The 25,541-nt window shown below is 38.3% G+C and overlaps 1 protein-coding gene across 1 annotated transcript in view; it reads left to right on the forward strand.

Moving 5' to 3' along the window:
• Positions 1 to 25,541, forward strand: part of COL16A1 (collagen type XVI alpha 1 chain) — a 152,964-nt gene that overhangs the window by 107,368 nt on the left and 20,055 nt on the right. The window contains exons 28-58 of the mRNA XM_066586861.1: positions 247 to 300; positions 399 to 512; positions 685 to 720; positions 845 to 952; positions 2,577 to 2,699; positions 2,771 to 2,824; positions 3,656 to 3,697; positions 3,832 to 3,867; positions 4,245 to 4,298; positions 4,681 to 4,749; positions 6,284 to 6,337; positions 6,777 to 6,803; positions 7,392 to 7,433; positions 7,516 to 7,557; positions 9,806 to 9,859; positions 11,598 to 11,651; positions 11,888 to 11,926; positions 12,099 to 12,206; positions 14,707 to 14,730; positions 14,829 to 14,900; positions 14,983 to 15,018; positions 15,817 to 15,861; positions 18,177 to 18,230; positions 19,149 to 19,202; positions 20,811 to 20,864; positions 21,739 to 21,783; positions 21,867 to 21,920; positions 22,956 to 22,991; positions 23,133 to 23,195; positions 24,723 to 24,794; positions 24,877 to 24,930. Coding sequence (XP_066442958.1) covers positions 247 to 300; positions 399 to 512; positions 685 to 720; positions 845 to 952; positions 2,577 to 2,699; positions 2,771 to 2,824; positions 3,656 to 3,697; positions 3,832 to 3,867; positions 4,245 to 4,298; positions 4,681 to 4,749; positions 6,284 to 6,337; positions 6,777 to 6,803; positions 7,392 to 7,433; positions 7,516 to 7,557; positions 9,806 to 9,859; positions 11,598 to 11,651; positions 11,888 to 11,926; positions 12,099 to 12,206; positions 14,707 to 14,730; positions 14,829 to 14,900; positions 14,983 to 15,018; positions 15,817 to 15,861; positions 18,177 to 18,230; positions 19,149 to 19,202; positions 20,811 to 20,864; positions 21,739 to 21,783; positions 21,867 to 21,920; positions 22,956 to 22,991; positions 23,133 to 23,195; positions 24,723 to 24,794; positions 24,877 to 24,930 — 1,773 coding nt within the window. The remainder of the gene's footprint in view (positions 1 to 246; positions 301 to 398; positions 513 to 684; positions 721 to 844; positions 953 to 2,576; positions 2,700 to 2,770; positions 2,825 to 3,655; positions 3,698 to 3,831; positions 3,868 to 4,244; positions 4,299 to 4,680; positions 4,750 to 6,283; positions 6,338 to 6,776; positions 6,804 to 7,391; positions 7,434 to 7,515; positions 7,558 to 9,805; positions 9,860 to 11,597; positions 11,652 to 11,887; positions 11,927 to 12,098; positions 12,207 to 14,706; positions 14,731 to 14,828; positions 14,901 to 14,982; positions 15,019 to 15,816; positions 15,862 to 18,176; positions 18,231 to 19,148; positions 19,203 to 20,810; positions 20,865 to 21,738; positions 21,784 to 21,866; positions 21,921 to 22,955; positions 22,992 to 23,132; positions 23,196 to 24,722; positions 24,795 to 24,876; positions 24,931 to 25,541) is intronic.

The raw sequence follows: 25,541 nt of genomic DNA on the forward strand, positions 1-25,541 counted from the left end.
CTAGCCAGCAGATGGTGCCATTGTATAATGGCAGAAAGAGAAAGCCCCCTAGGAAACCCTGAATCCAAAATTGGATTGCAAAGGGTTAAGGGCGTAACACTGGATACTTGGAAAAGATATTATGGTGGTGGATTGGTCCTTTAGTCTGTAGTAGCTCAATATTAACAAATGAACTTTTAACCATAAAGGCTTGTATCGATCAGTGTGTTAAAAGGCAATAACTTTAGCATCTTGACTATCTCACAGGGTTCTCCAGGAGGACTGGGGAACACAGGACCTTCTGGACGAAAAGGAGATAAGGTTAGAAATCACTTATTGCCATTTATCTTTTATGTTCTTGCTGTTTGTCATGATAGAGTTTGGATTTCTCTCACACATCAGTCTGCTTCTCTTTGTAGGGAGAACCTTGCACCGCATGTCCAGCTGAGCTAGTCCGGCCTAGCACTGTTGTTGCAGCTCCAGGAGAGAAAGGCGAGCCAGGGGAGCCTGGGGTTGGATTACCAGGAAAAAATGTGAGTTTCATGTGCAGAACTGTAAATTAGCAATTGGCTGAGTGATCTATACATGAAATTAAGCAGATAATAAGCTTTAGGGTAAAAATAGTGGAAATATTTAGCTTTGCACATTAAACTACACATTTGCAATTTTGTCATTTTGACTGGTTTACTATTGTTTAATCTCCAGGGTATTCCAGGTGACTCTGGCACGAAAGGACAAAAGGTAAGTGGTGCAAAATTGCAACAAAGGTGGAAATAATCAGACCACTATGGAAAAACTCTTAGTTGACCTTGAACTGTTAACGGTGCTGAGCTGTTATAAGTCATAATATTTACTTGTAATGTAGGGTGAGGCTGGCCCATCAGGAGATTCAGGCATACCAGGAGCAGCAGGCGTACCAGGTTTGTCCGGTGAACCTGGAATTCAGGGACCTATTGGATTAAAAGGTGAAAAGGTGAGCATATGATGCAGATGGGTATGTATTCTTAGGATGGATTCTATTATATTTACAGTACAAAGCACAAATTATTTAAATTGTTCTTTGATAAGGAAATTTTTTTGTAGGCCATGCCACGGGGAGCATTTGTAAAATGTAACCAGTATCTAAAATATGTATATGAAAGTATTCCATATGGAAGTGGATGACTTTTAATACATGTCCAAATTAACCTCCATGCCATGCACCAACATAAAACTAAATCACCACAATGACACAAAACAAATTTGTCATCAGCATGAAATGTCTTTATTGTTTAAACTTGAAAGGTACCAATCACAGACAAATATACCAGTGATCACACAGTTGGCTGAAGCGAACATGCAATGCAGCTAGTTTTAAGTCAATCAGTAAGCCTTCAATATCAAGCAAAATAATATACAATAAGACAAAAAAAAGTAACAGCTAAGTGCCCAAAAAGCACCTCTTCAGACCTTGATGCACAGTTTTACCATCAAGCTTCCTCTTATATGTTTTCCTTATGCATAGTATTTCTCAGTTTTGGTGGTGTGGTCATCTAATTTGTTGCAAACATGCATTTTATGTATAAATTGTTTGCACAATTTTCAGCACAAAAAAGTCAGCCAACCAGATCAGATTAGTCATGCATTGTAGGTCGGCTTTTCGATGGGCAACACTTGCTCTATAAGCACTTGTGTCCACTGGCGTAACTATAGGGGATGTGGTTGCACCCGGGCCCAGGAGCCTTAGGCGGCCCATAAGGCCTCTCCTCTGCATATAGGAAGCCCAGTACTATGAATAAAGCATTATAGTTTGGGGCCCTGTTACAGGTTTTGCATTGGGGCCCAGAAGCTTTAAGTTATGCCCCTGCCTGTGTCTATGCAACAATTTGAAGCATGTAGATCTCTGACAAAAACTGTAAACAAATTGAGACTTGATGTATATATTTCTTCACTTGTAAAGGCCCATTTACACCAGCCGATGATCGCTAAACAAAATCGTTAATCGGCGATCATTTTAGTGATAATCATTGCGTCTAAATGTGTGCTCATCGTGCGCTTTTCGGGCACTGCTAGCTGATCGTTAAATTCAGTCCAACCTAAAAATCGTTGGTCAGCCTTATCAGCAGTTCTCCACGGGGAGTGCTGATAGCATAGTTTCCCCGTGGAGAACAAAGGATCTGAGCGCAGATAAGAGCCCTCGGGCTATTAACTGCATTTAGCTAAGGCTTCATTTGCACACTTAATTGCTATTAAGTAGCTGATTAGCTTCTTAATAGTTTATGCAAAATAATCACTCAACGCTGTCACTCAAACTATTGTTTGAGTGATCTTTTATCAAGCATTGGCCTGTGTAATTGGCCTAGACAATTTGGGTAATTAATAGCTATACATTGTAAGTGTGCAGTGTTGTCACACTCAAAGGAGTTCCCAAGGTTAGAAAAAAGGTCAGTTTTATTCAGGGAGCAGCACCACTCATGACCTTGGGCTGTTTCTAGTATTGTAGGTCAGACCTAAAGTAAAAGTGTAGAGTAAAGGATTAGTGTACACCTCTTATACTATAAGTTCTATAGAGACTGTTGTATTGATTCTGGGCTTTCAGCGGTCTCACATGTTTATAGGGAGACGCCTGTGAATCCTGTCCAGTACAAATAAATGGAATATCAGAAGGTATTGGTGTACCTGGAAAGTCAGGTGCTAAGGGAGATCAAGGTCCTCCAGGAGTGGGACAAACCGGAAGGCCGGTAAGTTATACCTGATTAAAATATCTGCAATACCTCACTACAGATTTCCCATAACTACAGTCTTTTTTTAGGGTCAACCTGGTTTACCTGGTGTTCAAGGTCCACCTGGGATAAAGGGAGCCCAAGTGAGTTACAGAGTTTATTATAAAATAAAGTGATCCAGGCCCTTACTTACAGCTTCTCACATTTCTATATCGTCTATGGACAGTGGTCAGCACTGTTGGTTGGTAGCACTGGGGTCGAGGGTTCAAATCAGACCAAGAACAACATCTGCATGGTGTTTATACAGTATGTTCTCCCTATGTTTGTGTGCATTTTCTCTGAGTTCCTTGGGTTCTTCTCACTGGCCTTATTAGAGTTGAGCCCCACTGAGGATAGGGGGTGGTTGTGAATGGTGATAATATCTGTTGCATGCCGTAGAGTATGTTGGAAAGAATTCACACAGATTAGTCACTGTACATAGTGCTGTTCACAATTGAATTTGCATTCTTACACACATACTGTACATTACGACCAATCTAACTAGAAGTGGAACCTTACAGTATGCAGAATGACAATGAAGAAAATATCCAGAGAAAATTCACCCAAACATGTGAAGAAGGTACTAAATCCATATATACAATGCCTTGATTAGGACTACAGTACACATGTCCCAACTGTCCTGCATTTTGGGATTTTCTGGTCCTAGTGTGGAGCTTATGGAGTAAATATGCCCTAAATTGGGCATTCCTGAGCAGATCGGGATCAGGTTTACAAACTGACTGGTGCAAGGCTATAAACTTATACAAACTAGACTGTGCATATTGTATATTTGGTAGATTATCGGATCAATATGCAGAGAAGTTGTTGAAAATCTGAGGTCATCTCAAAGACGTTTAGACAGTTCTCGTCATTTTTATTTTTTGTATTTCTTTTTAGAAGTATGTATTTGAAGTACTATGTATTTTCCTATCTAGGGAGACACAGGACCTGTAGGAATAGGGAAACGAGGACCACAGGCAAGTACAAAAATGATTACTTAAGTAATTTGCTTGATAAAAAATATTTTATTTAAAAACATTAGGTGGTCAGTAAGTATAATCATCATCATCATTAGGTATGAATGCTGACATCAATTGTTTCTATTTCTTAGGGAGAAAAGGGAGATTTTGGCCTACCTGGAAAACCAGTGAGTACTATCATGCACTGGGCACTGTCATGTATAATCTTGAATGTAGTTCTCTTGCACATAGCCATATTCCAAATCCCATAATACATATGCAGGGCGTCTGAATATACGCAAACACACAGAGTTTTTTTTTAAAATTTGCAAGGAAACTATGAGCGGAAACGTTCATGATCCTACATCTACAAATAGAGACAAGCATGGGATCCTGAATACGGCTATACAGCATTACGTGTAATATCATGTAGGCACCATATGGCCACACTTGGAATGCCCATGGGCCCATGTCATGGCCATGTGAACACATTTCAGACACCATTTATTAATGTGTTAATTAATTGTACAGAATATTTTGCAAATAATGTATCTAATAATTATAGGGATCACCAGGCACTCAGGGCCATCCTGGATTTGCTGGCTCTAAAGGTGATAAGGTGAGTACAATCTAAATGATGCCAGACAGGAAATAAATTAAATGTTAGCCTATTATTCCTCTTTTGAGGCTTTGTTGGGTTTTCATATCAAAGAGGTCAGTAGGGGATACTAGTGTTTGATATGGGATTCATACAAGTATATGTTATTGTGCCTCGTCAGTAGATGATCTTCTCATTCAAGTCATATAAATTTGTTGCTGATGCAAAAATATAAAATATTTCACAGACCACAAATTTTCAACGTATTCTGCCTAACGATAAATCATCTCTTTACATCCTTATATAATAAGTGAAAATAATATAAATAACACAATATCAAAGAACAAAAAGAAACAAATATATATGGCAGTGGATTGAATTTAATGAAGACTATATTCTGCAGGGCAGTACTGGACAAAAAGGGATGACAGGACCTCCTGGAATGCCTGGCATGGGAACCATGGGACCCTCAGTAAGTACAGTGGATGTTGGTATATATAATGCAGTGTAAACCTTTAGCTTGATATCAGACATTTAAAGAAGTATTCTGTGACTCTGAATTGATGATCTGACTCGAGCTACAGAAATTGGCAAATGAAAGGACTTCTTCATTTTGCTGATGACTGGGGGCCCAGGGTTCGGAGCACCAGCAATCATACATTGATTAGTCAAATGAACAATTTATTCTGTAAATATGTCAATAGTAAATAGCTATTACACATTGTAGTATATCAAATATGAACGATCTCTTTTGGATTATACATATCAGTAGTTCTGGCATTATAAATTAGGTAGCTATAGTTTCAATACTTCTAGCAAGAAGGTTATGTCGCCCCCTAGAGCATGAATGGGATGCACAAACAGGTCATTTATTACAGTTCCACTTCTCAGTACCTTGATACCAATATAAGACTTCATTGAAAAACAAATTAACCAAGGCTTCAGAGTAAATCCATTCAAGCAGCCTTATGGAAAGTTGAAAATTTACAACTACCTAATGTAAGCATTTAGATATGAATATAGGAAAAGGTTCTCTACAGATAGACTTTGAAATGCCCAACCCCTAAAGGTAGTAATGGCAGACACTATAACAGCATTCAAAACATGCTTAGAAGATTATCTTATCACAAACGACCTTTGTGGTTCTAAGCATTGAGAATTACGTATATTTGAGCTGATGAAGATTGTTCTTGATGGACATTTTTTTTCCAACCTATTAATAGGGATTCTTTCATCAGGTTCATACTGTCCGAACCTTAGCTAGCATGAACTCGGGACAAGTATACCTATTGCCTCCATGTATGTTTCTGAAACACTGTGGAATTTCAGAAAAAACATACTTTCAAGTTTTACTTGGAAATGGAGTTCTGAGTCACTGAAGTAGGCCATGCCGGCCTCTCCCTGCCCCAATCATGTAGACGGACAGTTCTCATCCCTTTAGTATTTAGTGAGAAAGCTGTCAGTCTACATGATTGGGGTGGTGAGAGGCTAGCGCGGCCTGCCTCTGTGACTTGGAGCTCAATTCCCAAGTCAAACTTCAAAGAATTTTTTATTTTTTTGCTTCGGAATAAAACATACATGGGAGCAATGGGCATACCTGTCCAGAGCTCATGTTGCCCATGGTTCAGGAGCATGAACCTGATGACAGAATCCCTTTAAATATGTAAGTATATAAGAAAAAGAATCCAATTCTCAAATAAATGCAAAGTATATTTATTAATCCATCAGTGAGAAATCACAGAAAGTCTCGCTGATGGCTTAATGAATATTCTTTGCATTTACTTGAGTGCTGGATTATTTTTCTTATCCATGCTCCACTGAGGCAATTTTCTATTGATATAAATATGTTGGTATGTAATATTCTTTATTTCTTAATGGTATTCCCTCTTATTTCCTCAAGTCTTGTATTTTAAATATATAGGCTGAACAAAACCATGAATAAATATTATTTAGCCCCAGAGACAAAATATTGGTTAAATATGTTATACTTGCTTTTTCTTTTAAAGGGACAGGATGGAACACCAGGCAAACCAGGATACCCTGGGAGTCATGGTAAACCAGTAAGTCACAGTCCCATATCTTTTTCAACCAGTTAGTCTTATTCTATTTTTACTGTCAAGGTTCTGGACCAACGGACTTGAAACTGTTCTAGAATTTTTTTTTGTGGTCGGCCTAAGGATTGAGCAGTCAACTGGTTCAGCTGTAGTGTGAAATAACCCAACTTAGCACACACTAAGAATGTTATATAAAGACAACTTTAGATTATTGATTTGTTCTTCTTAATGAATGACTCTCGTTCTTCACAAATAACTTTGTAAATGTAGAGTTCTGATATACTACATAGCAGCTACACCATTTGAAGGGTCATACTAATAACAGAACCTTATTGTAGACAAATACATTTGATGTATCTTCATCTTTATGTTTGTTCTATTTTCACTATAGTTCACTTTAATAAATTACATGAAGTAATAAATAAAGTATCTTTTCTCTCCCTAGGGTGACAAGGGGGACAAAGGTGAAAGGGTAAGTGCATTATTTTATAATCATGCAGAGTACAGAAATAAGGCTGTATTCACATTTGTGTTAATGGCAACAGTGAGGTTTTTCGTTAGGCTTCCTGACATTTGTACCTTCGGAAATACTGGAACCACAATATAGACAAAATTAAAACCCAGAAGGTCCATTGGGATTCACTGGCATCCATTTAAAAAAGATCAGACATAACAATAGAAGCTATGTCACTATTGTGAACAATACGGCTAGTACTCACAATATAGAGAGAAAACATTTTCTGGTTATGCCATGTATACTACTTGTACTTGTACACTAGTTAGGGTTTAGTTCTGTCAAATAAAGTGCGAGTTTGAAGTGTACAAAATCTATCTTGCACGTATTTTGTGCATATACTGAAGGATCAATAACATAAAAGGCTTTTCTTATATATTATGTCTATTGATATCACAACTGCTGCATTATTGGTTTAATTAAATCAAGATTTCTGCTGGTTTCTCATAGTTGAGGTGTACACCATTGTGCCTTAAAGTGTACAAAGACAAATGTAAGCTGGACCAAGTATTTGATTTTCATAGCAGGATGTTTGTGTAATTTTAGGGAGAACAGGGAATATGTTCCTGCCCTCTTGGACCAGACACGGTAAGTATTTTTTCAATGATAATTTACATCTTAGTCCTTTTCCCGTCTTACCAAGTTTGTTTTTGCCCCCCCCCCCCCCCAGGGTAATAATGAGAATGGTCAAGTCTGGCGTTATGGAATTCAGGTCAGTTTTATGACTATGTTAGTTTGATCTTCTTATATACTTATTATGTGTCATCAGTTCTTTCTTACTTTTATATCATCTTTAAAAAAAACAATGATTTGCCCAACAGCTACAGTATATGTTTGTTACAGAAATTCCATATAAAATAAGCAGCGGTAGTACTTATAAACTTAGGAAAGGGAAATCCATGATTGTGAAGGACAGTTTTCTATATCATACACTTAGAATAACAGTCTTACCACTTTAGAAACAACCATCACTTTACTTTTGCAATTTCCATTTTCTATGAATCAGAACATATGGTAAGAATCTGCATGACTCATCTTTTAATAAACTTTTTGATGTTCCAACAACTCCTCTGATTTAGGGTGAATTTACACATTCAGGTTTTGTTACATCTATGGTGCCCATGGTTGATGGAATTCATATTACCACGATAAGTAAGTGGCAAACAAATGGCCAGCACCAGAAAAATCTTAGTGTTCAACCCCTTTGAAATTCTGCTTTTCATCTTCTATTTACATCTAAGTGCAACATAATTCTAATGATATTTTTCCTTTTTGCCACTAATGCAGTCTTTGGATAACCCAGGTATTTGCATAATAAATTTGATGGCACATTTAAAAAATAAATTGTCATAATAAAAATAAATTGCTCCGTATTACAGAATTCATCACTCAAACCATACCAATAATTATTTCTATACTGCCCATACTGCTCTTTATGATGTACACCAATCAGCCATAAGATTAGCCCATGTAGTCCAATCTCACAGAACAGCTACTGTAGCACAAATTGCTAAAAACATTAATGCTGGCTATGATAGCAAGATGTCAGAATACGCAGATAGGTCAAAGGGCTCGTGCTGACCCTGTTCATCACTAAAAGTGCCTGCTTTGGGCATGTGAGCATTAGGACAGACTATGGAACAATGAAAGAAAGTTATTTGGTCTGATGAATTAAATTTTCTTTTACACCATATGGACAATGCATGCATGTGTGTCGATTACCTGGGGAAGAGATTGCACCAAGCTGCACTATGGGAAGAAGAAAAAACAGCAGATGTATTATCATGGTCTGGGCAATGTTCTGCTGGGAAACCTTAGATCCTGGCATTAATGTGGGTGTTACTTTCACAAATACCACCTACCTAAACTTTGTTGCAAGCATAATACACCCCTTCATGGCAATGGTATTCCCTAATAGCAATGGCCTCGTTCCGCAGAGTAATGTGCCCTTCCACACTCTATAAATTATTTAGAAATGGTTTGAGAAACATGACAATGAGTTCTAGGTGATGTGTTGGCCACCAGATTCCTCAGAACTGAATCCAATTGAACATCTGTGGTGTCCCCACCTTCCAATTTACAGGACTTAAAAAGATCTACTGATGTTTTGGTGCCACATACCATAGGATACTTTTAGAGATCTTGTGGCATCCATGTCTTGGTAGGTCATAGTTATTTTTTGTGGCCTGAGGGAGATATGCAAAATATTAGGTTTTAACCCTTTCCAATCCACTGTCTGACATCTTCCTACATTCTAATTGAAGCTTGCACAGCTCCAATGTGAGAAGACATCCAACAGAGTATTCTTACCGTTTATTGCCAGCCACTCTGCTGTCGGAGCCTCTCTGGCCCACACACACTGGCTTTAGCCAGCAGATGGCACCATTGTATAACAGCAAAAAGAGAAAGCCTTTTAGGAAACCCTGAATCCAAAAGTGGATTGGAAAGGGTTAACATTATGGCTGATTAGTGTATATGCTATGCAAAAACATTTTAGATACATTACAGAAGCTACTAAACTATTATTCACATATCAGCAGTTTTGACAACGATTTATTGACCAATATGCAGTGTAGATTTTCATTTGAAGACTAAAGCAGTGGTAACAGATGGGAGAAGAGCTGTGGATTTGTGCTAACAAATTTAGGTATCACAATACTAACATAGTTTGTAAGGCTGAAAAAAGGCATACATCTATCCAGTTCAGCCTATTATCCTGCAATGTTGATCCAGAGGAAGGCTAAATTGGTAGAAGCCAATTTTATTAATTTTAGGGCAAAAAATTCCTTCCTTACTCAAAAATCATAATAAATCCCTGGATCAACAACTGATCTCTAGTAATCAATGTACTTATTCTTTTTTCATATACATACTATAGTTTTTCATTTAATCATGTCCATTTTCAGATGTCTGCAGTCTCCTCATAAATGTTTGCTGTTCAAATATCTGCTTTGTTTCAGGGACCTCCTGGACCACCTGGACCCCCTGGTCCTCCTGGATTACCCGGTCACCAGGTGAGCCGTATTCTTAATATAGGATGGAAGGAAAGCACTGGGTCCCCCTTGAAAGTTTATAGTGGGAATATTCATGCATGATAATACTGTTATTGGCAACATTTTTCCAGCCAGCATGACATAGATATTGAACACTCAGGGGGCCTGACTAGATATAATACAGAAGATATCACCATGATGCATGACTTTGCATGCCCAGTTGCAGGTGAGTTTAAGAGAATGTCTATTATGTGGGATTATATTTGGGTGGATGTTACAGAATAAGCTTGAGCCATTATGTAACTACTAGACAAAAAATGCTTGTAAATTTTAGCTTCAAAAAGGCAATAAATCTAGAAATGCAATGTCTGAAATGCCAAAAGACAATATAGTTAAGCTTAATTCTATTCAAAGCGTACACAAAATCTTTTTTGAGCTGCTGTTAACCCCAATATTCCATTGCCCCCATGTAAGTTGAAAAGTTGTGATATGAAGAATCGTTTACCTACCATCACTCGTTAGGTTTCTCTTCTTGACAACATTTTTGGCAACCTCAACCAACCGTTACATTTTTTTAGTCAAGCAATGAGATTCACCCGTGACCACAGTGATTTTGTGATGTCTCCAAACCTTACCATTGTGAAACAGAGATGTTAGGGTTAGCTGCCATCACTCATAACATTTTTGGTTTGGGTGTAATAAGCCTGTAAGGAGAATCTGTTCTTCTAACACAGAATCACAGTTTTCTGTATATCACCAATGCAATGTATAATAGTACATTATGCGGGAGATTTCAGAAAATGTATCAATTCATTACTTGGATGCAATGGAGCTTAGAGTATTTGCTCATCCTTACTACACTGTGGAGCAAAAGTAGGGAGGACGTTAATGAGAACCTGTTACGTCTTCTGACATGTCTGTTTTAGTAAATAATTGTATTCCCCAGAATATAAACATTCTGGAACAGTTCTATTTTCTTAGAAGTCTGTGTTGTGCCGTTCCTCTGTTATTCTTCTTAGAATTTTATAAATAAATTGACAATTGGGTGTGACCAGTTGGGAGGGGGGGGGGTTGTTCCTACAGTCTGACATTGTCCAATCAGTATTGACAGTGTAGGGACACCCCCACATACATTGAATTGTCAATTTATTCAGAAAGTTCTAGAAGGAATAACAGAAGAGCGGTACAACACCGACTTCTAAGAAAAGATACTCCAGAATAGTTATTTCATTAAGAATTAAAGTATTTACTGAAATTACGTTAAAAGTTGTGACAGGTCCTCTTTAAACAGCACTTTATAAGACAGTTATGCAGATACACTTCTCTCCTAAGGAAATCAGAATATCCAAAGAAATTTACATTTAGTAGCTCCAGTGTGAGCCCTCAGCTTACATTTGTGGTTTTCATAGTACACCAGCCTCTGCATAGAATGTCATTTCCCATTTGGAGTAGAGATTTCTTTTTGCTTACCTTTGATATATAGTCAGACCTATCAACACAAATAGCAGCCTTCCAGCTCAAATATGAAAACACTGTCGATAAGTATTGTATTATAGAATATCTGTAGAGAGTACTATAGTAGTGCCTACTAGCACAATATGGGGCAGCAGAGTACCCCTTCATTTCTGCCTTGTGTGTCCCGCTAGCACTTTGCTTTTGGAATTGATAGTGCATTATATGAGTGTATGGGAGGCACACAATGCAGATTATGGAGACATATGGCACATGCTTTAGCCCGAGATTTCTTCCTTGACTGTAGGGTTTGCCTGGACACAATGGTATGCCAGGACCACCTGGATTGCCAGGAGAACTGGTAGGTATAGAGCGCTGGTGTGCTTTTGCTGTGTGTCAGTGCCACACTCTCTACATGTACCCCTAACCCGTCACACAGAAGACGTAGGGCAGTTGTGACATGCGCACATCTTGCCTCCCCTTTTCTGGTGTTCCCATCGTGCCATTTTGCTTTGCAGGGTCACTGTGCAGTTATGTGTGTCCCACGTGTCTTAAACCCCCCATGTAAATGTCTAACAGGCTCTTTTTCTTTCGCAGGAAGCCCTGGCTGCAGAGAGAACCATTGATATCCTGAAGGTGAGGATGTCATAGGGAAAGACTAAAAGGAATGTGGGACTACAACAAAGGTTTAATTTGTTTAGTGGCCTGTTTTTGAAGTTTGTGTGTCTAGTGGGAAATCCTTGGAACAAAGGACCAGACACTTTATGGGGGTGATCTAGTTTATCTGATATCCCCCTGCTTCATACAGAGTATTTGTGGGGACTGTGCCAATGGGCAGAACACTCCAGTCGCCATGAAAGGAGAAAAAGGAGAACAAGGCCAACCTGGGACTTCTGGAGCAGAGGACTGTAAGAGGGTATGCAGATGTTGTACATAGGTGAACAACCTTGTCATGTGAATGAGAGCGCTTGTGTGATTTTCCGCTGTTATTGCTTGACAATGTAAGGAATTCTATTAGATGTGCTCAGATTGTGTTCAACTATATAATCTTAATACAATAAGTAGATTTATATGCTCAAATATATTTATTCCTTAGAGGCTAAATGCATCTTTTTTTTGCTCCAAATAATGAAAAACAAGACAAATATCCTATGTATATAGCTTAGACCCGTGTCCACCTGGTATATCCAGCTATTACTCCAGAATTACATGCTACATTTATGTACCCAGAGGAGCGTGCATGGCCATTTGAGTCTTCTCACTCACCATATATAGTTGCTCTCCGTAAGGAGAAAAGATAGCGTTTCTGACCCCCATCCCAGGCCTCTCACTAGCAAAGCCAGACTCCTACTGTACACTGATGAAGGGCAAATACCCTGAAACAGCTGTCTGTGCGTGGAGTCTAGCTTTGCTTTTAATTCGCAGTCATTGTTACAAGGCTTGTATAAAGAGTCTAACTTTGGCTTGAAGGAATGCTGCCTTCCAATAGGTGGCACTGTGGAGGTATTATTCCATCTCCCTTATATGCTACATTTAAACACTACGTATTTACAATCATGTAGTCAAAGAGACTTCTGAGCTGCTATTCTCACAAAAGTCACAGCATTAACATCTGTAGTAGTGTAAATGTAAAAGAGTTGGGCTACGTTCACTTGGGTGAACACAAGATCGACCAGATATCGCGCTTGCCAACAATCGTTTTTCATGGCGTTGCAAAGCATTTTTTTAATTAAAAACCGCCTTGCATCAATTCTGTGAATTTGCAATCTTCAAGCGCATATTTTTAATACATGTGACATGATCGCAAGTGTTTCCCATTTAATTCACTAGGAAACATCACATGGTACTTGCATTTTTTTAAGGTCCCTTTGAAAATAATGGACAAGGCATTCCATGGGAACACCCACAGATAGAACATGCTGCAATTTCTTTTCCTTGCAGTGACGCAAGGAAAAAAAACGCTTATGGGAATAACTCCATTCAAAAGAATTGATTTCACATTCGTGCGAGTGTTGTGCATATTACGTTGCACAAAACTCAATTGAGAATATCGCTCGTGTGAATAAGCTCTTAAGGGAGGAGAAGCAAGCTCAGTTTGGACTATTGATAGCATGGGAACACCCACTGATTTCAGAACCTACAGCTCCATGTGCATGCATGTTAAAGCAATACAAAAATTATCAATCCAAGGTTCAGCTTACATATATAGTACAATTTGAACCTTTCAAGATACATGGCTCAATATCTAAAATAGTTTTTCTTTGTACTAGAATGCTGTTTATACCCTTTAAAAAGCATTTTGTGTTTTTAGTTCTAATGGGTATTCAAGTGGCTATATTGTGTATTAAAGGTGGTTCCCGACCAATAGAAGTTATCCCCTATCTACAGGATAGGGAATACCAAGTTGCTTGGTAGGGTCCTACTGCTGGCACCCCACCGAGTATGGGGTCTGGAGTGTTCAATAATGGATGCATGGGAAGGTTGCACATACGCGCTACTGCTCCATTCGTTTCAGTGGGACGTTTCGGTGGGACTTAATGAGTGCTCGATCCCTATTATTGCCCTGTGGAAACAAGACAGCAATCAGCTGACCAGTGAGCAGACACTTATTTGTCTGCTGATCTCATCTATTGGACTGCCACAAAGTCTTCATTGTTAGCAGTACAATGGTGAAAGTGTACGGGATTCATCCACCAAACAGTCTACATTGGCCTTTGAAGACATTAGACACAAGCCCCCAAATCATTGATCTGCACTCATTGTGTGGCTTACATTGGGCTTTGTAAAAGGGCCCTTGGTCTCATATTTCCAGTTTCTACAGAAACAGTAAATTTACATTGGCCAGTATGAATCATGATACAGTTGATTTATGGCTATTACTTAGGTTCTAAGATCTAGAGGGGTGTGTATGATATGGTGATGTGACGTGTATATGTGACAAGGTCATAGGGTTTTTCAAAAGGAGCACTAGCTGTGTCTAGCTTTTAGCTATGTATGTATGTAACAGATGTCATATTGCTTTTGTACATTGTTTGTGAAGGCATTTATTTATGTTGTAACAAAATTCTATTGTCCAAGCAATCTAACTTCGAATAACTGAATAATAATAATGTACATTATGTTTAGTGCCTTTCTGTGTCCTGTTTACTGTAACGCTTGTTTGTGGGATTGCAGTGTTTTTAATGACTTTTCAGTAATGCTATACATCAAGGTGAAAGTCACAGACACATTGAGTGTTTGTATAGAACCTATGTAACCAAGTATTGGATCTCTGAAGGTTATGTTTAAAGACTGTGCTAATTATTATGAGCTTTTGTGTTTTAAGTGTCAGTTTTAAACTAATTCCATTAACCCTATAACATCTGTTTCCATACTCTAAAGTATTCTTTCTAATAATATTTTCTTGTACTTTATAGTGTCTTGAGAAGACTGATGAAGTGGTAAGCAAGTAGTACTTATTTTGGTCAGCGACGTATTCTGCACATTGTACTATTTGATCCAAAGACCATACAAAAACTCTAAATATTCCACAATTTAGGGAGATGAGCCAGATGGTGGATGTCCAGGCGATCCAGGTATCCCAGGATTACCTGGTCTAAAGGGTGAAGATGTAAGGACCCTGCACTTGGCTGTAGCTGACCATATTTATAGAATCTCCTCCTTAGTCTCATTCTATGATTTGTCTCTACTAGGGATCTCCAGGTGCAAGAGGTTTTCCCGGACCACCAGTAAGTAATTGCACAAAAGTATAACTAATAATGTGTAATACGATTGGAAAGAGTTGTAACATATCGGTGTTATTGTGTGAGCAATGAGAAATATATGTTCTACTAAACAATGCTTCATTCATACCCAATGACTGAATGACTTCGACAACTTGCTCAACCTTGGTCCAATCATGAGGTATGCGCTGTAAGCAATATTTATGTTGTCTCATGCTTCCTTAAAAAACATATTCTCTTGACAGCTTTCCTGCTTTGGAAAAGAGTAGGGATTTGTCCACACATATGATGTGCCTCCTTATGCTTTTCAAGGGGAACTATTAAGCTCCTTAAGGGAAAGTACAAACCAAATGTGATATTTACCCAATAAGTCTCACTTTATTTTGTCTACTATCTACCACTATGAACAGGAGGTTATTGTGTAAATATTGTATTAGGTCAAGTATTTCTTGCCCATAGAGATGGCACATCACACTCGATCACTATGGTATTTGTTTACAGACTCAACAACTGATTCTCAAAATATATGAGGTTCGTGGTTTGGAATAAACAGCCATGGACCACATGAAATCATACATTTTGAAAATTGTAAAATAATGGTATTTGGATGATTAATTTAAGAAAATATCCATTCAATTTTGTCCAAAGTGTAACATTTAACAACTATAACAGTGTTAATAACAATGTTGATGCTTCTTGCTCCAGAGGGTCAGGTTGTTTCGCTCTCTTGGATACAGGGTGTTCTTCTTCCTCCTTCCACCGACAGTGGTTTTTGGATTGTGATACCCCTATTTTTTCCCTCAGGGGCCCTCAGGTTTTCCAGGCTCTCCTGGCTCCCCCGGACTACCTGTAAGAATATAACTCTCCTCCCACCTGCTAGCTCGCTTATCCTCAATCCCCAATGCACATAACTTCACAAACGCTGTGCCAATAAACTTACCTCTTGTGCCACAGCTTATGCAACTTCAGATTTCACCCCTTATGTGCCCAAAGTCTTATCATTTGTGAGACAATCTTTATCCACTGTGTTTCAAGATTCACCGTCTTTGTCTGAAAATCTCCTCCAACTGCCATATTCTCTGTTTTTTCAGATGTTTACATTCCCATACCATTTTGTCTTCCTATTCTTGAAGATACAAGTGTGTTTATGTAGATAAATAGTTGAATAGCGAGAAAAGAACAATATAAGAAGTGATAAGGTATTATAAGCAGAACATTGATTTTCTTTTTTTGTTCAGTAGTTTTGAAAGCTAGCCAAGCCATTGAAATAAAACAAAAGTATTACAGATTTTATCTTCATGATGAGTTTTAGTTTACCAGTAAAGGTTGGAGAAAAGTGACTGACAGGATAGTTAAAGGGGTATTCTGGTTGTGAAGCAAATTTTCAAAAATTCCACATATGAAAGATGTTTATAGGCAAAAAACATGCAGCCATTACCTTCTTATCCTGTCCTTCATTTCTGAAACTTCCCCACATCACTATCTTCGATGATGGACACCGAATCCCTACTGACATACAGCTTGAAACTACATTTCTCACAGTTCCCCACTCTGTACTTCCTTTCTGTACATGTGCCCACTAAGCGCTGCCATGCTATTGGTCAGCAATCTGGTCCAAAGAGCTGAATACAAAAAAAGCCTTCCCTGGTTGTTCCTACAGAGCAAGCCTGACCTGTAATGTTGGAATGCCTACATGACGTATCCAGGGCAACTCGTGTATACACACTTCTGAAGTGCCAGGAGAAGGTGATGGTTTATAGAGCTACAGACATAAAATCCAAAGTAGAACCACACTGCAAACAACTTTTGATTAGTTTTCATTTGATACCAACTTTGCATAACTGGAATACCCCTTTAACTAATCTGTCAATATTACTTTTTAGAAGTACATTTTTTTTCCGTGTTCCTTACTTTTTCTGTATCACCTGACTTTTTATGCGGTTGATTTTCATTTAGGTTCTTACAGTATAATGGCCATAGAGATGGTCCTCAAGATTGCATGACAGTACAGGTTTTTCAGACTACTAGGCAATGCTGTATTACCAAGTAACATGTGTGACATCTCAGCCTTGAGTCTGAGAAGAGAACGGAAAAACATGCACTGCTGGTAGACCTTGAGGACCAGATTTGGCCACTACATTTGTTCAGTAAATCATTTGTACCCTTGAACTTCCTTCCTCAACCTTACACCACTTTGTTAAGTGTTATGTCTCTACTATAATGTGAAAGCATCATCTTGTCATCAAATCTCACATGTCCCTGTGAGCCCAATGTCTCGTTGTCTTAGTCAAGTCTTTGACACATATTTGTTCACCTAACCTAGCTCTATTCTGTATTTGTTGTTTGGTGAGTGGGATCCCTTATTCTGCCGTCTTTGGTGTAGCTTTTACTATACTATATGTCTGGGGTCTGTATCAAGCAAAGAGCTATGATGATGCCTACTTAAAAACCATTGCCAGATCTCATTTAATGGACCTATTCTAGCATTTGTGATTTAATGAGTTTAGTACATGCTGACTCTTTAAAATTCATGTTAAAACATCATGATCCATAACTGAATAGTGCATCTGCTGTAATATATGTTAATCAACGTTTCATTAATATATTCAATTTAAATAGTTTTCTGCTATTCTTGAGCACCAATGCTCATAGTGCCTACAACAAAATTAAGTATATAGCCTGATACACATCCCTTCATCTTTTTGTAACTGGTGTTATGTACTTTTTACAACCCCTGCCACCTGTGTCACTGATATTCTTCTATGGAAAATGTCTAATCTCACCTCTTTAACTGATAATTAGCCTGATGCTAACTTGATATTTTTGATTTAAGATGAAAATTACAATATCTAGCTGCACTGATGACAGAATATCTTCCAATGGAAGATTTAGTCTTCAAATTGTTAGTAAACAAATTTTTTCATAAGAAAACAAAATTGGGACATATAGAAGACTTACACTTGATTACAATTGTTTGTAATTGTAAGCAAGTGCCAAATAAAAGATACAATTTTAAGGACTTCTTATCTCCCATCATGGCAATGGGTAAGTATTAATTCTTCTCCAAACACTAGGAATGAAGCTCCAGATTGACGGTAACATCTGGAGTTTACTCCTGGGGAAAATGATCAGACAGAAATTCATAATATCTCTTATTTTTCAAGGGTATGCAAGGAGAAAGAGGACCACCTGGGCCTCATGGACATAAAGGAGAGCAGGTAAAATATTAGGGCTACTTTTACATGGCCTGATCTTGATCAGTATCTACTATCTAGCATCAGTATTTGTAAGCTAAAACCAGAATGGGGCGCAAAACACAGAAGTACAAATTTTTCTATTATACTTTTTTTTTGTTGGTTTCAATCCTGGTTATAGCTTACTAATATGGATGTGAAATACTGATCAAAATACGCCAGTGTGAAAACTGAAGAAATTATTCATATCAGTATAAATTTTGATCTTTTCGTCTGATATTTCAGAAGGTAATACTGTGTGTTTCATGTTTATACTGGTAGGACGCCACTCTTTCACACTTCACATGGCAGATCACTCACGATTATGTTTATGCAAAGTAGCTTCTTCAAAACTCCGATCCTAATTAATGTAATAAAACATTTTTATTGTTTGGATTTTGCTAGGAATGCACTGCTTAAATAAGCCTTACATGAGCGCTACTTAAAGACTGCAAACATTGAAATACTTAATTTTATGTGCGTTTTATTTTTACTTGCAAACTAGTACTTTACTGGCATCATTAATTCACGTTATAGTGGTAATAAGCCAAAAAACTGTAACATTTATTACAGTTATCCATTTAACTTACTATGAAACTTAATGGAATTTTACTAATGCTGGTCACCAGGAATGTCAGCCTGACCCATTCGATGCTGGTGATTCTCCCTCCACATTAACAAGATATCTGTAAGTGAAAGAAATCTATTTACATAGATCCTCAAAAAAAAAAAAAATACATTTTTGGTGGCTTCATCTTTTTTTGACCCAGATTCCACCGCGTGACTGTACTCTCATAGCCCATCGGAAAGTTGACAAAATACAAATGATATGAACTTGCCAACAATTTATGTTCCTATCCACAATCAGACACTTGTGTGAATTGTCTTCTTCTTGTGATTTAGGGACCCCCTGGTCTCCCTGGATATCCTGGAACTTTGGGTCCCCCAGGACTCCCTGTAAGTAGTTATTTTAAAGAAAGGAACAGCTAACCTTAAAAGTGGTGGTACATAGCCTTGAAGATGTCTTTGTCTTTATTATAAATGCTTCAACCATTCCTAACTGGGTGTCCTCTGATTTAGGGTACTTTTACACAGGACAACCTGTTGGGTGTAGATGCCTGATGGGTTGTCCCAGTGGTGATCGTTCCTGTGCCTTGACACAGGAAAAATCATCGCTCAGTGCATGGCTGCTAAATGGGCTCAAGATTGTTGCGGCCCTCCCACCTCCATTCACAATAAACAGGCAGCTTTCATTGATGAACGACTGCCTGTTTTCACAGGCCAATTTGTCATTTGGTTCTTAGGCATGTATAAACTAAACGACGCAAGAATTATCATTCATCATTCAGTCTGTGCATGCTTTTACACTGAACGACAATCATTCAGATTTTCACTGATTGTGGGGGTCTGACCAATTTATCAGCCCGATCCTCACTGATCATAGGAATCTAAACAATTTGTCAGCCCATATAAAAGCTCCTTCAGGATCTGTTCACACATGGCAGATTTGCTGTGGATTTTCCGCAGTAGGAAAATTAGCAAAAACAATTTGGGGTAGATTTTGACATGGATCCATAGTAGACTTTACCGCTTCGATTGAAGAAGTGAAATCTGCTGTGGAAAATCCGTAGCAAATGTGACTTGTATGAGCATAATCTTAAGATACTATGGCCATATTATATATAGAACTAAAAGATTGTAGGTTGACATTGACAAGCCCACTAGCTTTAAGAATTTATACTTCCCAATCCCTTTTTAATTGAGAAAATGCAAAAAATAACTTGCCAGAGATGAAAAATTCTTTCCTAAGCCTTACTTAAAAACTTTAAATCAGGTATATTCCTGGATCATAAATCTACATTAATACCAGTAACTCTGTATATTGTGTTTCCAAAGGAATATGCTTAATGCATTTTTTAATCTATCCACTCTTTCAGCCATTACAAAGTCCTGTGGGAGCATGTTCCAATACTTTATCATTTACAGTAATTGGACGGTCCATCAGCATCCACCACATGTTCTTTGTGCTGTCTGCAAAAAGAACAAGTTATTGAATATGATAATTGCTTTAAATTGAGTGTCACTTTGTTATAAAATGTGCCCCTTATTGCAAACCAAAGCTCATCTAGCAGGCGTAGCCAACAAGAAGGTAAGAAGGATTCATAATGAGTCTTGAGTTCGTCCCTTAATATTTGTATAACATATTGAAGTGTTTAATAAAAGTGCGGTGTGCCAGTATAAATTGTTTGCAGTATAAAAGTGCCTCTGGCATCTGTAGACCGCTCCAGGAAGGAAGAAGTTTCAATGCAGAAAACCACCACAATTCTTCCCAACATGTTTGCATCCGCATATAAAATATAGGATGGGGATGGGGATGGGGGGGGGGGGGGGGTTGCTTAAAATAATAAATTTACTAACAGTAGGTTTTATTTATTTAGTACCAATGAAAAATATGGCAACCCAAGTTATATTAGAGACTTCTTAGTGCATCAAAGCATAAAGGATTCTCTTATGGTACACCCTTAAGTGTTGTATGGCTGAATGCACTGAACTTATGCTTTACAGGGTAGTAAAGGTGAACGAGGATACACTGGACCATCAGGAGAAAAAGGAGAATCAGTAAGTCCTTAAATTGCATTGTTGCTGGACAGATTAATTCACACTGAGTGCGATATTGATACGAGAAACTTGGATTGATGTCGCACTCTTGCAAGTGCGATTCACTTTGGAGAAAAAAAATGCATTGCAGTAAATGCGATTTTCATGCTTGCGAAAATCATATAGTTTTTCAATGGTGAGAATAGAAAAATTGCATGACGTTTGCATACTAGTTTGGTGCGATTTTTTTTAACCTGCCATAGGAAAGAATAGGCAATTCTTACACAAGAATCATTCAAAAATTGAATCGATTTTTCTATCTCTGACCATCAGTCCAAGAGAAAAACCACTTGACCAGTCAATTGGTCATTTTTAGAGATGAGCGAGCATACTCACTAAGGACAATTACTCGAGTGAGTATTGTCCTTAACGAGTACCTGCCCACTTGGAAGAAAAGATTCAGGTGCCGGCGGGGGGCTGGGAGCGGCGGGGGATAGGAGGGGGGAACGGAGGGGAGATCTCTCTCTCCCTCTCCCCCCCCCCCCCCCGCTCCCCCCTGCTCACTCACGCAACTCACTGCTCACCCGCGCTGGCACCCGAATCTTTTCTTCAGAGCGGGCAGGTACTCACTAAGGACAATACCTGCTTGAGTAATTGTCCTTAGCGAGTATGCTCTCTCATCTCTATTTTCATACACAGTATCTGCCCATATTGCAATTGGTCAGTTATCACGTGAGAAGATCGCCTGTATGAAAGCACCCTTACAAACAAAATCTTTCTGATATTGAGCTTCAAAAAGATCAATTAACACCATATTTTTATATTTATCTTGTATGGAACGTTTTCAACACATTCTCCAAAAATATTTCTAATTACTTCCTTTTCCAAATATAAGGGTGCTCCTGGTATTCCTGGCATTCCTGGACCTGCTGGACCAACGGTAATATCTTGTTTCCAATTTTAACTTCATGAACTTGATTATAATGACCACATATGTGACAGGATTTTAATATACTTGTACAGGGACCAAGAGGAGAAAGAGGACTGTCAGGAAGTTTTGGAGAGAAAGGTGATCAGGTAAGTAGTCGCTACATTGAATGAAGGTGTGCCCGTCCATTACGTATTGAAAGTTAAAAGACTGAGATCTGCCATTGTAGGCCACTTTATATCTTGTCTTCACTTTGCAGCGCACATCTTGCTTTACTTCGTATCAAGCTAGACATACATCACGAAACATTAAGATCTCATTTTAAAGTATCCATATGCAGAACTAGATAACCCTTTTGAAAAAAAACTTTTTCTTTCCTGATATGAGTAATTAATCATGGGTTAATGAATTTATTTTCTCCTGCACAATTAACCCTATAAGGACAAGGTTTTTTTGGTCCTAAAGAACCAGATACTTTTTAGGGATTTTCCTCATGTGATGATTTTACTGCCCTTTTTTTTTCTTCAGCTACCAAAATTATTTTTGCTGTTTTTTTATTCCATAACATATAGCGTTATTCTTTTATACTTTATATTATATTTATATTCCTTTACTTTTATTTAGGGTAAAAAGCTAAAAAAAAATTTTTACATTTATAGTTTATTTTTAAAGTTAGTACATTACATTTTGGACATTTTGATATGTAATTTGTATAGTCATGGATTACAGGGCGCATATGGCGATGGTTTTGCTTGGCTTTGACGGTGGACCATTTTCTTTTTTATTTTATTACCCCTATATATATTCTTATTTTATTTAGTTGGAGTTTTTTTTACTTATGTTTGTAACAATTTTTTTAACATCTTTGTCCTCCATGTTGTCATTTAAGACCCCTCTTGGGGTTTCCCCTGCCAATCACCAGATCTCGCCATTGATAAACACAATTTCAGTGTACATGCTTGTGAGTCCAGTCTTGTCCTTTTTTAGATATTATAATTCTTGGAAACATCTAGACATACACTATCCTTTTTGTGGGTGATGGTGTGGTGTGTTTTATACAACAGTTGCAGTCTTGAGACATATCCCAAATATAACGCATGGGTAAACAATGTGAAGTATGAGGATTATGTTAAGACAATCGCAATACATTATACTGTAGCTTTTCTCTTTATTTCTAATCACAGGGATTTTCAGGTCCACCCGGAAACCCTGGGCTTCAAGTAAGTAACAAGAGATAATTTATGACACCCTTTGTCATATAGTACCATGTGTCAAACTGGGCATTCAAGCATAGGGTCATATAACAGTATGGTATTTGTATTGCTATGAAGTCAAAAAATCTGAGAATGTTCTAATTTCAGGGACCCCCTGGATTTCCAGGAAAACCAGGACAATCCGGACCACCTGGGCCACCTGCTGAAAAGGTAAAATTTACTTACTGCTTAAGGCTCTCAGCTACCTTTGGTAGCCAGGAACAAGGAGATTTCCCAGGGCCTCGTCTGCTTCTGCGTATGTATCCACCATTTTACCAGCGGGCATATACGCAAAAGCCAGGAAGGGTCCGTGAAGGATGATCATGTAGGGGGAAAAATCCGAAGGCCTCTAGTAAGGAGTTTTATGAAACTTTAAGTTTGAGCTTTTTAAAAACTTCTTCGTGACTGGTCACGTGTCCAGGAACTGCGCATTACAGCCCCCAATGACATCTCCAGATTTTGGCTACTTTTGGTAGCCGGAGAAGGAGATTTTATATTTCTTGCCCCTCCCCAACTATGCCACTTTGCCAACAGAGCACTTGCACAGGAACGGAGGAAGGTCCCTGCAGTAGGTCCAAGTCAGGGACATCGCTGGAAACTTTAGGTAAGTAATTTCATCTCCCCTCAAGGATTGAAACTGTGAAGAGACATGAAAGTTAAATTTTTAAAGCTTTGTTAAAACTTTTTTTAACTTTTACATGATTGCCATTATCTATTGGTGATCACGTTACCGTAGACCGCTCGGCGGCGCCATCTCCAGGCTTCTAGATAATTTGGTAGCCATGAGCAAGGAGATTTTAAATTTCCCACCGGATCTGTGAGGGGAGATGAAACTTTAACTTTTTAAACTTTTTGTTTTTACTTTCACATGATCGTCATTATCTGTTAAATTACAGTGATCATGTAACTGGGGACCGCACACTCCAGAGAGCATAATCACAGACCCCTGGGCTTCAGTCTACAGGGCCAACGCGTTTTCACAGCCCTATAGAATAAAGCCCAGACACCCAGGATGTTAAAACACATATGGGTCGTCACCAAGGGGTTAACAAGGAAAAAAGCAAGGTTCTACATCTGGGCAAGAAAAATTAATACACAATGGGAGGAATTGGGTTAAGCAGCAGCACATTTGAAAAAGATGGATGTACTAATAGATTGCAGACTGCACATGAGTCAACAGTGTGATGCAGAACCAAAAAAGGCAAACACAATTCTGGGATGTATTAAGAGTCTAGATCGCATGAGGTATTTATCCCCGTCTGCTCTTCCTTAGTCATAACTAATCTGAAATTTTGTGACCTCCTCTGTGCACCCCAATTTAAAAAAAGACATTTACAAACTTGTGCAAGTTCAGAGAAGAGTTACCAAGATGGTGAGCGGTCTGCAAATCATGTCCTATGAGGAACGGTTAAAGTATCTGGGAATGATTAGCTTGCAAAAAAGGAGGCTGAAAGGAGACCTAATAGCTGTCTACAAATATCTGAAGGGCTGTCACACTGCAGAGGGATCAGCCCTATTCTCATTTGTACAAGGAAAGACTAGAAGCAATGGAATAACCGATAGAGATAGAAGATGGATCAGTATAACTAATTATGTTCCTTATAGACAGATGTGCAGTTGATATCTTCTTACTGTTTTTTTTATAAGGTTTTCAAACCAAGGACATTATTGTCATTTTATATTCTTTTGTCTGTGCAGGGTGCAGAGGGACAACAGGGTTCTCCAGGACTAAGTGGTCCACCTGGTTCTCCCGGGTCACCTGGAATTCAAGTAAAGTACTTTTTTTTTTTAGACAATGAATATGTGATGTGCTAGAATACCACTAAGCATCATTTTGTATTCATTTATTTAGGGTCCTCCTGGAATTGAAGGTTTAGATGGAAAAGTTGGGAAACCTGGTATAAGGGTATGTACGAGATTAAAATGTTTGGTTGCAAATTGAATTATATCACTCCCATTCATGCTATAGTACCTCGGCCCCAAAGTTCAGCATGATAACTGTCATATTGACGATTGCTCAGCTGAGAGTTCAGCTGACAATTGTTCAGCAAGTTGCATGCCCATTTGGCTCTGTTGAACATGCATCTTACGTCTGTGTAGTTACCATCCATATATACGAGGGTGAGACAAAAATTATCAGCACTCTGGCTGTAGAATTTATTTTAATCCACTTTCTGATAAGACAAATGCAACCCTAATTCCAAAACAGTTGGGATGCTGTAGAAAATGTAAATAATTGTAAAGAAAAAAAGTGCTCACTGGACCTGCAGCATCATAAGCCACTCAGTCATAATGGAGGGAATTTAATAATTATGCACTAAAATTTGCATTTTTTTACCTCTCTCATCACTTTGGTGAGAAACGTGAATGGAGTTCAGCAGAAATTGGTGTAAATTATAGTTCAAATCTAAACCTAATTCATTTCAATGAGAACTGTGCCTGCAATACCATGTTGGGCCATTGAATAAAATATGGAGCTATCTACTTTTAACTCTATACAGCATGACAGCTGGCCCG

This window comes from Eleutherodactylus coqui, chromosome 1, assembly GCF_035609145.1.
Source record: "Eleutherodactylus coqui strain aEleCoq1 chromosome 1, aEleCoq1.hap1, whole genome shotgun sequence".
In the NCBI taxonomy this organism is placed as follows: Eukaryota; Metazoa; Chordata; class Amphibia; order Anura; family Eleutherodactylidae; genus Eleutherodactylus; species Eleutherodactylus coqui.